Source organism: Copidosoma floridanum, unplaced genomic scaffold (assembly GCF_036245765.1).
Source record: "Copidosoma floridanum isolate Cflo_tuat_1 unplaced genomic scaffold, Cflo_Japanese_pri ptg000004l, whole genome shotgun sequence".
NCBI lineage: Eukaryota > Metazoa > Arthropoda > Insecta > Hymenoptera > Encyrtidae > Copidosoma > Copidosoma floridanum.
Window position 1 is genome coordinate 30766727 of NW_028321881.1, and position 13970 is coordinate 30780696.

Genomic DNA, 13970 nt, shown 5'->3' on the forward strand with positions numbered 1-13970 from the left:
TGAGATTGTTCTTATTAATAAATAAAATGATAGTGCGGCCAAGTAAGCGCACTGGGTCGTTGGGGATTAGCCGCTTGAGATTGTTCTTATTAATAAATAAAATAAAAGTGCGGCCAAGTAAGCGCACTGGGTCGTTGGGGATTAGCCACATGAGATTTTTTTAATTAATAAATAAAATGATAGTGCGGCCAAGTAAGCGCACTGGGTCGTTGGGGATTAGCCGCTTGAGATTGTTCTTATTAATAAATAAAATGATATTGCGGCCAAGTAAGCGCACTGGGTCGTTGGGGATTAGCCGCATGAGATTGTTCTTATTAATAAATAAAATGATAGTGCGGCCAAGTAAGCGCACTGGGTCGTTGGGGATTAGCCGCTTGAGATTGTTCTTATTAATAAATAAAATGATAGTGCGGCCAAGTAAGCGCACTGGGTCGTTGGGGATTAGCCGCTTGAGATTGTTCTTATTAATAAATAAAATAAAAGTGCGGCCAAGTAAGCGCACTGGGTCGTTGGGGATTAGCCGCATGAGATTTTTCTTATTAATAAATAAAATGATAGTGCGGCCAAGTAAGCGCACTGGGTCGTTGGGGATTAGCCTTATGAGATTGTTCTTATTAATAAATAAAATGATAGTGCGGCCAAGTAAGCGCACTGGGTCGTTGGGGATTAGCCGCTTGAGATTGTTCTTATTAATAAATAAAATGATAGTGCGGCCAAGTAAGCGCACTGGGTCGTTGGGGATTAGCCGCTTGAGATTGTTCTTAATAATAAATAAAATAAAAGTGCGGCCAAGTAAGCGCACTGGGTCGTTGGGGATTAGCCACATGAGATTTTTCTAATTAATAAATAAAATGATAGTGCGGCCAAGTAAGCGCACTGGGTCGTTGGGGATTAGCCGCTTGAGATTGTGCTTATTAATAAATAAAATGATAGTGCGGCCAAGTAAGCGCACTGGGTCGTTGGGGATTAGCCGCATGAGATTGTTCTTATTAATAAATAAAATGATAGTGCGGCCAAGTAAGCGCACTGGGTCGTTGGGGATTAGCCGCTTGAGATTGTTCTTATTAATAAATAAAATGATAGTGCGGCCAAGTAAGCGCACTGGGTCGTTGGGGATTAGCCGCTTGAGATTGTTCTTATTAATAAATAAAATAAAAGTGCGGCCAAGTAAGCGCACTGGGTCGTTGGGGATTAGCCGCTTGAGATTGTTCTTATTAATAAATAAAATAAAAGTGCGGCCAAGTAAGCGCACTGGGTCGTTGGGGATTAGCCACATGAGATTTTTCTAATTAATAAATAAAATGATAGTGCGGCCAAGTAAGCGCACTGGGTCGTTGGGGATTAGCCGCTTGAGATTGTTCTTATTAATAAATAAAATGATAGTGCGGCCAAGTAAGCGCACTGGGTCGTTGGGGATTAGCCGCATGAGATTGTTCTTATTAATAAATAAAATGATAGTGCGGCCAAGTAAGCGCACTGGGTCGTTGGGGATTAGCCGCTTGAGATTGTTCTTATTAATAAATAAAATGATAGTGCGGCCAAGTAAGCGCACTGGGTCGTTGGGGATTAGCCGTTTGAGATTGTTCTTATTAATAAATAAAATAAAAGTGCGGCCAAGTAAGCGCACTGGGTCGTTGGGGATTAGGCATTTGGGTTTTATGTGTTCGGGCTTTGAGCGCTGTGTCTTTGAGTTTTGTACGTTCAAACGACGCGCAGTCGCTCGGCCAATCATAGGCCGGCTGCGCACAAGTGTGCGCGAGTTCTCAGCACGATCTCGGCACACTGAGTAGCAGTAATCCTTCTACTTTAGGTCAACTACGAAACTTCATTTCGGCACAAATCATTACAATGGAATCGTTTTCTTGTAAACCTGTAAATAAGATTGTAAATATTTGCGCAACTACTCCGTTTAAAAATATGGGATCTTCTAGTGGTAAGCCTATATCTGGTGTTACTGCACATCAGACAGTTGTTTCAGATTCTATTGTTTGCCAATTTTGTAATCAAAAACATTATCTTGTCTCTTGTGATTCATTTAAATCACAGGAGTGGAGCAATAAATGGAAATTTCTGAAGTCCCATCGTCTCTGTGTTCATTGTTTTGGTCTTCACCTTAATCGGGAGTGCCTTGGTAATAGTAAGTGTTCACACTGCAACCAAAAGCATCACTGCATCATTATGCGCAGAGGGGATAAGTCTAGCTCTACATCTGTCTCTGCTAAAAATAAGCTAACAAAATCTGTAAATAACTTGACGTACTCCTTTACTGAACAAAACCAAGCTCAGATTTCTTCAGAGTCTAGTGTGAATGTACAGTCATGTAGTAGTAATAAAATCGTCTCACCCAAGGTGCTTTTAGCTACTGCTCGTGTTTTCGTGTATGCCACTGATGGATCTCGCATATTGGTACGAGCTCTCATTGATCAGTGCTCACAGAGTTGTCTTATTACTAAATCTCTCTGTGATATGCTGCATTTGAAACCGAGATCAGTAAGTACGACTCTGTCAGGAGTGGGTGGACTGATTTCCATGGACACTAGTTAATCAGTTGCTTTCAAATTTAGGCCTCATTTTGAGTCTGGTTTTAAGCACTTTGTTGATGCGTCAGTCGTGCCAAAAATTTCTTCCTACGAACCACCTCTAGATAGTCGTTTGGCAAATTTAGATTATGGGAAGGATGTAATTCTAGCAGATCCAGAATTTTACAGTTTAGATAAAATTGATATTTTGTTATATGCATCTGTCCATGCAATTATTATCGGTCAGGAAGTTCGCAAATTAGCCCCTGACTACCCAATTGCCTCTGCTTCGCAAATTGGTTGGTTGTTATCGGGTCAGATGCCCTTTGGTTCAGGATCCAACTAGTCACATAAATCATTAGTTATGGTTAATGTTGAGGAAACTCAGCTTAATGAGTTAGTTCAGCGGTTTTGGATTATTGAGGAACCTCTCAAGCCTCGAAAAATTTTGAGTGAAGACGAGATAGCCTGTGATGAGATTTTCATCAATTCACACTCTCGAGATTCAACCGGCAGGTATGTTGTACGGCTTCCTTTCAAAGTTAATCCTACAACTCTTCCTGAACTACAAAGACAATCGTACCAATCAGCGTTGGCAGTTTTTCACCATTTAGAACGGAGGTTTGTGAGAGATAAGTCTCTACATGATGCTTATTCAGCATTTATGTCTGATTATATATCTTTGGGCTATGTGAAGGAATTACCGGTTGACAAATTAGCAGCTTGTTATCTACCTCATCATGGAATTTCTAAAAACAACAAGTTGCGAGTAGTTTTTATGGATCAGCTTCTTGTAATTCTAGTTCCCTCGCTCAATTCCATTTTACACTCTGGAGAGAATTTGTTGCTTAGCTTATTTGATATTATTATCAGATAGAGATTTAACCAATTTGTCTTTACTACTGACATTGAGAAAATGTTCCGACAAGTTTTGGTAGCTTCTGAAGATCATGAGTTTCAGGTTTCAGGCCATTTTATGGAGACCCAATGCATCTGCACCTATTCGATCTTACGTCTTAAACACTGTTACATATGGTTTGACAAGTTCACCTTACTTGGCCACACGTGTTTTAAGGCAACTTGCCAAGGATTACACTGAATCTCATCCTATAGCTGCTCAAGTTCTTTGTGAAGACTTATGTGGATGATTGTTTGTTTGGTAGCCATACGTTAGAAGATGCTAACATTAAATGTCAGAAACTAATTGAATTGTGTGAATTAGGTCAATTTCCACTGAAAAAATGGTCAGCCAATTCATCTGAGTTGATAGCTGAGTTACCAGTAAGCCACTTATTTAGTAAGCCAAAGATCCTAAGTGATGATGAACCAATTGTTTCTGTTTTAGGCTTACATTGGAATCCTAGTAGTGACGAGTTTCGATTTTGCGTTCCAGTAAACGTTGACACACCCGTTCGCTGGACTAAACATACTTCATTAGCGCAGTTGTCGAAATTTTTTGACCCTTTAGGATGGTTGGCTCCAACGATAATTTTTGCTAAAATACTATTTCAATCTCTTTGGTTGTTGCAAGTGTCTTGGGATGATTCTCTGTCACCTGATTTGGTCAAAACCTCTACTCATTGGTTAAATGGAACACCTTTGTTGAACGAAGTTCGAATACCTAGATGAAATCATTTTTCGCTAGATTGTGAATCTCTCGAACTTTATGGTTTTGCCGACGCTTCTAAAAACGCCTATGCAGCGGCTGTTTACTTACGCGTTGTACGTGAGGGTGAGAATTGTTATCCACAGTAGTTAGTCATTTCGTTGATGTTAATTCATTGAAAGAAGTACCAGTTCACATGTGGTCTGATTCTAGAAATGTACTATATTGGCTCAATGGACTTCCTTCCAAATGGCCAGTTTTCATAGCTAATAGGTGTTCAAAGATTCATGAATTGACTCCATATGCTAAGTGGCATTATATCACGTCAAAGCAAAATCCAGCTGATGTAGCTTCTAGAGGTCTTCTTCCGGGCCAATTGCTGAATCAAATATTATGGTTTCAGGGCCCTAAGATTTTTCATGAATTGCACCCTAACTATCCAGAGTTTGGCGGAGAAATGATTGCCCCAACCTCTACAAATGTAAATAGTTCAATGCCTTCTGTAAATAGTTTTGTAAATAGTTCTGAGTCCTTTTATATGACTCTATTAACTCGTTGTTCCAAGTGGGAACGGTTGCTAAGAGTAACAGCATATTGCCTTCGTTTTACATACCGTTGTTTACATAAATTTAAACAAAAGAATTCATATTTACCTATAGCTGGAAATCTTAAGCCCCCTTTACAGGCTAGTTTGCAGTTCATAGACTTGTATTCTTTTATTGAAGTTGACTCGATTCACCTTTCAACATCAGAAATTGATTGTGCTAGACTGTGTCTAGTTTATCAGCATCAACAATGTCACTTTTCCGCTGAGTTCAAGGTACTAACTCAAAACTAAGATCGTAGTTTAGAAGATAGCTTACCACTACTTCGATCTAGCCGTTTGCTTAATCTTACGCCGTTTATAAACTGCGGATTGATAAGAGTTGGGGGTAGATTGAGTAGAGCTCTACTTGATGATGATGCCAAACATCCCTTGATACTAACAGATAGAGATCAGTTGACATTTATGCTCATTGACTATTATCACAGATTAACTTTACATGGTGGAGTGCAGTTGATGATTATTACACTCCGTCAAACGTACTGGATTGTAAGTGGTAGACGGACTGTAAGAGCTGAGCTTACTCGTTGCATCACTTGTAAAAGATATAAGTCTAAATCACAAACTCAGTTAATGGGAGACTTGCCTTGTTCTCGTGTTACTCGGAGTCCTCCTTTTCAAAAATCAGGGATCGATTACGCTGGCCCCTTTCTACGCTTGTCAAAACACAAGGGTAAAGGAACTTTCAAGGGTTACATTGCAGTTTTCATCTGCATGTCAACTCGTGCAGTACATCTTGAAGTTGTGGAGGATTATACAAAGGAGGCCTTTATAGCTACCTTTCACAGATTTATTTCTAGACGTGGCCACTGCACTGATTTATTCAGTGATCCTGGCACGAATTTCATCGGTGCTGATACTGAGTTGAAAAGAATGTTGATAGAACGTAGTCGTGACCCTAATTTTGACTATGAATTAGGTAAATCAGGTACACAGTGGCACTTTATTTCTGCTTCTGCTCCACATTTTGGGGGTTTATGGGAATCAGCAGTCAGATCCGCTAAACATCATTTGAAGCGTGTAGTCGGCGATCAGATTTTGACAGTAGTTGAATTTTCTACTTTATTGAGTAGAATAGAGGCATGCCTCAACTCTCGGCCCTTGGCTCGCCTTAATGATAATTTCTCTGAGCTTGATCCTCTTACCCCTGCTCATTTTTTGATCATGAGGTCTTATTCATTTCTTGTACCAGAGCCCGATATTTCTTCTGAAAAGGTATCGCCACTTGAACGCTGAAAGCTAGTGACACGATCTCTCCAAGTTTTCTGGAAAAGGTGGTCACTTGAATACCTTTCCACTTTACAAAGTCGTTGCAAGTGGTTGAATCCTCAACGCTAGGTTAAGCCTGGTGATCTCGTGCTCATAAAAAACGAGTCTTCTCCACCTGGTAAATGGCCTTTAGGCATGGTTGTTGAAGTCCATAAGGATGCCAAGTCTCTCGTCAGAGTCGCCAAGATTATAAGAACTGTTTCATCTAGTTTCGTAAGGCCAACACACAAACTAATATTATTGCGTACCGTATCTGAGCTTGAGTCAGGACACAATAATAGTTAGTCTCATTTAGATCAATTTATTTTCTTTCATTTACTATTATGATTATTAAATCTTATATCTAAACCTTGCGAAAATATATATAAAATTATCAGGAATTTGTTCATTATGTTTTTTTTTTATTTTTGAATTATTTGCTATTGTACGTGGAAAGCGTTCCACTGCTTTAGTCACACGGTACTTAGTTGTATATTATTTCTTTTGATGCACATTCGGTCTCACTCCTGTCCATCAACCTTGGGACTATGTAAAACATCAGTATTACTGATTGTTACCGGCTGAATGTCTTGATATTAAAAAAAAAAAAAAAAACTTTCATTATTTAGAATTTTTGTAAGTGGAATGCGATCCACCCTTTTGTCCTTCTAAGACTTGTTATTGATATACATTCGTTACATTTCTGTCTATCAACCTTGGGACTATGTGCAACATCAGTAACATTGTACTGATGTAAATAGAAAATTTAGTTAATGAGATTTGAAATCTCGCGCTTTAGGATATTCTCTTACCTATAAGGGTCAATCACATAGAGGTATAAGAATAGAGGGGAAAAGCGCTATACTAGCCCATTAGCGGCAGCGACAGCATAACTAAGTGTAACGGGGCATCTGTCCTTGTTGCCAAAGCCACGTTATTGGCTACTTCTTCGTCCTGAATCCTACAGTTGATTCAATCTCATGTATGACTCGACCAATAACATAACTGCCAGACAAAGACAGATGCCTCGTTACGTAGCGAATTCTGCTGTCGCATATCACGCCCCCTTTTCTCCTCTATTCTTATACCTCTATGGTCAATCATAAGCTCGCGCGCGTCTATTAATACACCAATAGACTTTGTTATACTTACCTTTGTCCAGCAGCTTGCTGCTGCTGCGGTTATCGTTAGTCAGCCTCAAACGCCCTTTTCGGTAAGTCGCTTTGTGCTCGTGTTTATAATTTTCACGTCTATCGTTTTTATGTAAGATTTCTGTAACGAAAACGATTCACATTTTCGATTGACACGTAATTTCTCCGTCTGATTCAAAAATTAGTTCTTCCTTTTTTTATCTTGCAAGTAAGCAAGTATTATGACTTGTTAAAGTAAAATTAAATAGAGAGATTGTTTTTTTTTATAATAAACGGCTAAAGTGTTTAAAAGTGTGTTGTGCATTTATTGTTGTGTCCTTTTTATTTACATCCTTTTTCATGCTCCCCCAAATCCAGCGTGCGATATAAAAATTATACAGTCCACTATCTTACTGAGTTCAATTTCGAACACCTATCTACCATTGGTTCATCCAAGCTATTTGTTATTTCATGTTTTATTGATATTAACTACTTTAAATCTGCAATCAAATCATAGAGCAATTTGAAGCGCCCTAAGAGCAGTTTTTTTTTAATAAAAATTTCTTATTTATATTGATTATTAGCTTTATAATGTCTCGCGAAGTATTGCCTGTTACCGGGCACTTTAATTTACATTAATTAAATAAATAGAAAGGAGCAGTTTTTACTAATTGCATTTCTAAAAAGAGCAGTTTTTAATACGTCGATTCCATTAATTTGTTTATTGAATATTTGATTTTTCTCGGGCTAGGGTGGCGTTGGTCTAGTGCGGTACTGCAGTGGTGCTAGCTTGCTTCGGGAGGTCTATGGAAAGCTTCTCTTTTCCGTGGCTCTGGCGCTGAGTTGGCGCGTTTTCTCTAACCTAAAACCTAAAACCTCTCGTTGTATGCTCGCTTTGAAAACAATGGCATTTATAAACTTTTCTGGACCAGGTTTAACGGTTAAAATACCGTGCTAAAAAATTTGGTTAGTAAAAGAAACGTCCAAGCTTATTTTAAAGACGCCACTGCTCTTTTGTATTCCTTACAAGTTTCACACAGACCTCCCGAAACAAGCTAGCGCCACTGCAGTACCGCACTATAGCAACTTAGAAAGAGCATTGTAAAGGTGCATCCGCAGCCAAGAGCAAATGTCAAATTGACATAAGGTGCACAGTGCACAGTGCACAAAACTAACATTGGTTGATATATCTATATACATAATGCACAACGCGTTGTGCTTTACGTTTTTACAGATAAGTATAGATATACCAACGAATGTTATTCTTGTGCACTGTGCACATAGAGATATTATAAACAGAGGGGGCAAGTTAGCTCTGAAAGCGTACGCTCGGTAGGAAGAGAAAGAAAGCAAACGGATTTTGTATCTCTTCCGCACCTTTCCGCTGATTGGCTATGGGCTCTGGCACTGGCAACATATGTTACAAGCTTAGCAGAAGTAATAAAGCGGGTAACCAAAACAGCAACATAACCCATGCACTTTTTTGTTGACAAATTATTTATTTATTAAAAATCAAATTTGACGTTATAATTATGAGAACTTGTACAGTCTGCAAAATTTTTTTATACCTGGTGATAGCAGTTGCTCATTTTATAAGTAAGTGTACATCTAAATATAAAAATTGGGCTAATTTTTACAACGATAAAGTTATGTCCTTAAAAATTAAGTTACAAATATAATTGCAATCGCATGCTGTGAATTTTCTTATGTATGCATATTAAAATTTGTAATAATGTAAATGATATGTCGTATAAAGTATTTGTACACATGAGAAAAAAATAAACAGTTCATATATTTTTAAAACAAAGCATGTAACAATACACAACTGTTGTTTTAATTTTAAATGTTTTTGTAGATTTTCTGATGATTGTGCACTAAAAGAAAAATGGAAAATAGCTCTCGGTCTGTCATCAGTAACAAAAAGTGCAACAGTGTGCAACGAACACTTTGAAGACAGTGCTTTTCACAAAAGATATGGATACACCTCCTTCAGACGTTTATTATCTGATGCAATCCCTATCAGTCCAACCACTACACAACAAAATACAGATGTAACCACAGAAAATGAGAATATACCAACAGCATCAAGCACTAGTTTCTCTGAAAATTATGTGTCAATAGCAGCAAATGATGAAACCAAAGAAAATGAAAATATACTGACATTAGCAATCACTAGTTACACTGAATTTTGTTTGTCAATAGCAACAAACGGTGTTACCAAAGAAGATAAGAATTTATTAACATCAGCAAGCACTACTAGTTCTTCTGAAGATAGTGTGTCGATTACAACAAATAAAGATTTAAATGAGAGTGCAGCGCTGCAGCATCAGTCTTAAATAGTGATGATACTGCTTTGATTACTCCTACTTGCGAGAAAGAACCCAACTGGTTAGATGCTAATGACAAGAAAATGCTATCTCTCAGAACTGAACACTCCAGTACACCATTAATATCTTCCGATGCTGGTGTTAATTGCAAGAATAGGAAAAGTTAAATTTATTTGATAATACGTTTATAAAAACATTAAAATAAGTATTTAGGATTAAAATTATTGTGACATTTATAGGAAAAAATCTTTTACTGCTGACTATACTGATGAAATTGACGTCAAGAAAATAAGGTTTATGGATGGATTTCAAACCAAATACTTCAGCCGTCCTGATTGTGTATCCGATGAAGCATGGAATCATTTTTTACGATACAAGACCATAAGAGACAGACAGCAAGAAAAAGTAGGCAAAAAAACTGTCGAATGTCTAAAAAAGTAAAAGATGTCAATGAAGTAGTAGAGAAATTGAAAGAACAAGAGAATTTTAGTGCTGCAGAATTTTTGGAGGTTTTTTAATTATTTTTTAATTACTGAATTTTAATCAACTTTTAAATTCGATTTTTACAATGATATTTATTTTTCAAATCATGGACTCTATTTTTTTGGAATACTTTTTATTTTTATTTTTATTATTTGGCATTTTTTTGCTTGTTTTACTTATATGCATAATGATATATTATTTGGAAACACCCATTTAATATATCTATTTTTTTTCAAAGTGAAATAACTGTGTAATTTGATTTTTTTTTACTGTTTATTTTCGACTGTTTCAATGTAAAAAAGTGAAGTAATCTTTAACGAATACTAATATTTTACTACCTAAAAATACACTTTATTTAAAATATAAGAATAAATATATTTTTTATAACGTACTTGAAATTTTATAAAGATAATGCAAATGTTATTGTAGACATTATTATAGAATTCTAGAATAATTTAATAATTTTTTCAAATTCCCTAGATAGTTGTATGTAAACTCAAGTATTTGGTTTTTTAATAAATTCTTTTTTTTTGACGAAAACAATTTCATTTTCTTCTTTGTCATAAGGCTTACCTGAACATGTCATCAAGTAGCTTATTTAGAAATAGAATGAAAGAGAATAAGTCCACTGCTCCTTTTCCTTCCCATCTCAAGAATTTCGCCAGAACTCTGCACTACCATTCACCAGCTGCTTACGAAATGGTAAGGCATAGTTTCTTAAAATGTCTACCATGTCTCGGTTTTATTGTATGTTTACATAATTTATATTGCCTATGCAAAATACTTATTAAAAGAAAAATAATCGATTACTTTTTATCGTATAAAATAAGTCAGGATCACGTTGAAATGTTTTTCGCATTAATAAGACGTATGAATAGGTTTACAAGTAATTCAACTTCTGTGCAATATTTCAATCGGGATACAAAAAACTTATGTTAAATAATATGAACGTGACAGTACCAACTTCGGCCAACTGTATACTCCTCAGGACATGATATTGATGATAACCAACGTAAATGATAAGTCTTCCATAGCTGTAGGTGATACGAAGAATGAAATTGAAGATAAAAAAATGAATTCTGCTCATTCGTTGAATAGTAAAACTTTTCCGATACAAACTTTTTTGCACAAAAAGTTTGAATTGTCTGACCATGATTACTGTAATGAAGGAGAATCGGTACAGTCAGAATATCTTGATGATATAATTAGACATACAGCTGGTGCTGTTGTTTATTCTATCAAACGAAATGTTCATTGTACAGAATGTAAAAAAATGTTAGAAGGCTTAGCTACAAAGCGTTCTAATTTAACAACTTTGAAAAATAGAGGGGGCTTAAATAATGCGTCTGATGACGTTTTCACAGTCTGCTACAGCACAGAAAAAATATTACGACGTTTTAAACAAGAATTGTTGGCTAAAAATATTCACGTCAAGATTGTTTCAGAAACATTGCAAATATTGCCTACTAATATTTTCAAAAATGACGTACACAACTTTGAACAAGAACCACTGCAAGATCATCGTCAGCAATTATTAATGTATCTCATCATTCAAAATTATTTGGACAAACGTCTTAAACATGAAAGTGATAAGCTAGGAGATTTGAAATTTCGGGTTCGCATGCGTAATAATAAAATGACAATTTTTAAGGGTGAATGATCTGTCCGTTTTATGTTTGGTCTAAAACAAATCATTGCTTCTAAGAATTTTCAACATTTTAGTAAGTGAAACCAAAGTTAATTAAGTCGTACTTTCATTTGTACCTCGATTAATTTATAAGTGTTGTTATAATTGTAATGTGTTTTACCAAAAAAAAATTTGTTACGTAAAGAAAGAAGCTCATTGTCTTAAAAAATGTGCGTATTGTCCAAGTTCAATAGTAATAAGCTACGTAATTTTTTTTTTTAATTATCGTTTCGTTACATTATTAACTATTGAATATACTATAATGTAATTAATAATTGTTCTAATAAAAATGTTTATAATATAAAATTTGACTTTCATGTTCACGTTACAATTCTTTTTATTTTTAAATCAACAATAAGAAAAAAAAAAAAAAAAAAAAAAAAACAATAATCGGATTCGAACTCAGAATCTTTAGTACTCCGAGCAAAAGCTTGTCCCCTTAGCCATACTTTACACTAAAAGGTAGTGTTCAAAGGTTACATTTAATCATTTACCCCCCTATGAGCTTATGTTAATATTGATAGCTTAGGTGGAAGTTTGAGTTATATGAGCTTATTTTTAAACTAATCATTAGCTAATTTTAACTTAAATATAACTGAAATATTAATTATATTTTATTTTTGTTTGATTGTAAAAAGGTTAGGCACGTTGCTGTGTTATCTGCTAAGTCCTCTGAATAGAGAACGTAGGGGGAGTCTTACTAGCTAATCGGAGAGGAGGTGCGAGAGAGAAAGTAGACCCTTTTGTTTTATTTCTCTTTCTATCGAGCGTATGCTTTCACTTACAGGCAGCCCCTGAGCCCTGAGCTTGCCCCCTCTATTTATAATATCTCTATGGTTCAGCTACGGCCGTCTGGTGACTGGTGGTCATTTTAAGTCAGGACTGCCACTGACCTCGTCTTCCCTCTTTAGCTACGCAAGCCTCACAGCTTCACTTCAGCTGCTAATTGAATAAGCGGTCTGTTCTTTATATGTCTATGGTTATTTTTCATTTAAGTGGCGCTTTTTCAAATGGCTGGGGCACAACTGAACAGGGAGAACAAAGCACCGAAACAGAGTGGAATCAGAATCAAATATACAAAAGCCATAAGCCATAAGCAGCTGTACTGATACAGAGAACTGCGTATTGTCTGGTCTGCCAAAGAAATGAGCCAATTTATAACGATCCAAGGTATTTACTGGTACCATTTTTTTCTATATTATTATTGATAATTATTTTAATGAAATATTAAATAAATCAAAACCACAATTGTTAATGATCTGAAGTTTTTTAAAAGTAAAATTAAATATATTTTTAATTTGTTGCAAACTGCTCTTGGCAGTGTTAAATAATGAGGGTGTGTTTGATCATAACATACTCACTAGAAACGACTATATATTATAAGTCACTGAAAACAATTTTTTGTTTTAAAATTTTTGCATTTTACACAGGCAGAACTCCCAATGATTAATCTACATTGTAACAATTTCTTAGTAGGTCAATGTGGAAATCAGATTGGCTCTGCTCTATGGACACTTATTTTACATGAGTATGGAATACAGACCCCAGAGAGTGCAATTAACTTACTTACGTTTCACAAAAACAGTAAAAAGAAATATGAAAAGTTTTATGAAGCTTTCAACAGTTTTTTTTACTTGCCAGATTATGTGGATTATAACAATTATACTAATTTGTCAGACTTGGAGGCTTCTGCAGTTAAAGCAAGGGTTTGTGGGTCATTTTCCGTCAATATTTCAAAAATAAATTTTTATTTATAATTTTGTTGTATACAATTATGTTACATGTAAAATGTCACAGTCAATGTGGATACCATATTATTGAAATCGTACTAGGTGGATGTGTACTTAACGACTCCTTACAAGAAGTTTACTGCAGAACTCGCAATGCTGCCAACATGACAACGCAGGAAGTTCTAAATTATTAAGGCGGTAAATTTGATTGTAAATATGCGGTCGGTAATTCTTCTGTCGGTACTTGATAGGATTTGTTTATTTTTAACACAGCCCTCAAGCGAGTGAAGCTCGCGAGAGAGCCATTACCAAACTATTGCTGGGAGAGAACCATGGTCGAACAAAAAAAAATTTCACAGGTGGAGGAGTTTTCTTTCGATTTGTTATTAACATTAAAATTTACCGCATTAGTGATTTTAAATTTTCCGCGCTATATTAGATTGGTAGCACTGCAAGTTCTGAAGCTAACTTCTCGTAAGGAGTCGTAAACTACCCTACTGATTGATATTTTGTAATCACATATGTAGTTTCATCTGTATTTACACTTGTAAAGTCACTTGGAATTCTACTTAGAATTCCACTTGGAATTCCACATGGGATTTTGGATTGGAAACTCCAAGAGTCATTCCAAGTGGA

At 35.9% G+C, this 13970-nt stretch overlaps 1 protein-coding gene across 2 annotated transcripts in view; it reads left to right on the forward strand.

The window, feature by feature from the left end:
* Positions 1 to 12513: 12513 nt before the first annotated feature.
* The window catches only part of LOC106643515 (tubulin epsilon chain), a 334441-nt gene continuing 332984 nt past the window's right edge, over positions 12514 to 13970 (forward strand). The window contains exons 1-2 of one of the 2 annotated variants that reach the window (XM_089597608.1): positions 12514 to 12774; positions 13078 to 13310. In XM_089597608.1, the coding sequence (XP_089453734.1) occupies positions 12750 to 12774; positions 13078 to 13310 (258 nt within the window). In that variant the 5' untranslated portion in view covers positions 12514 to 12749. The remainder of the gene's footprint in view (positions 12775 to 13077; positions 13311 to 13970) is intronic. The other variant, XM_089597611.1, reaches the window with a different exon arrangement.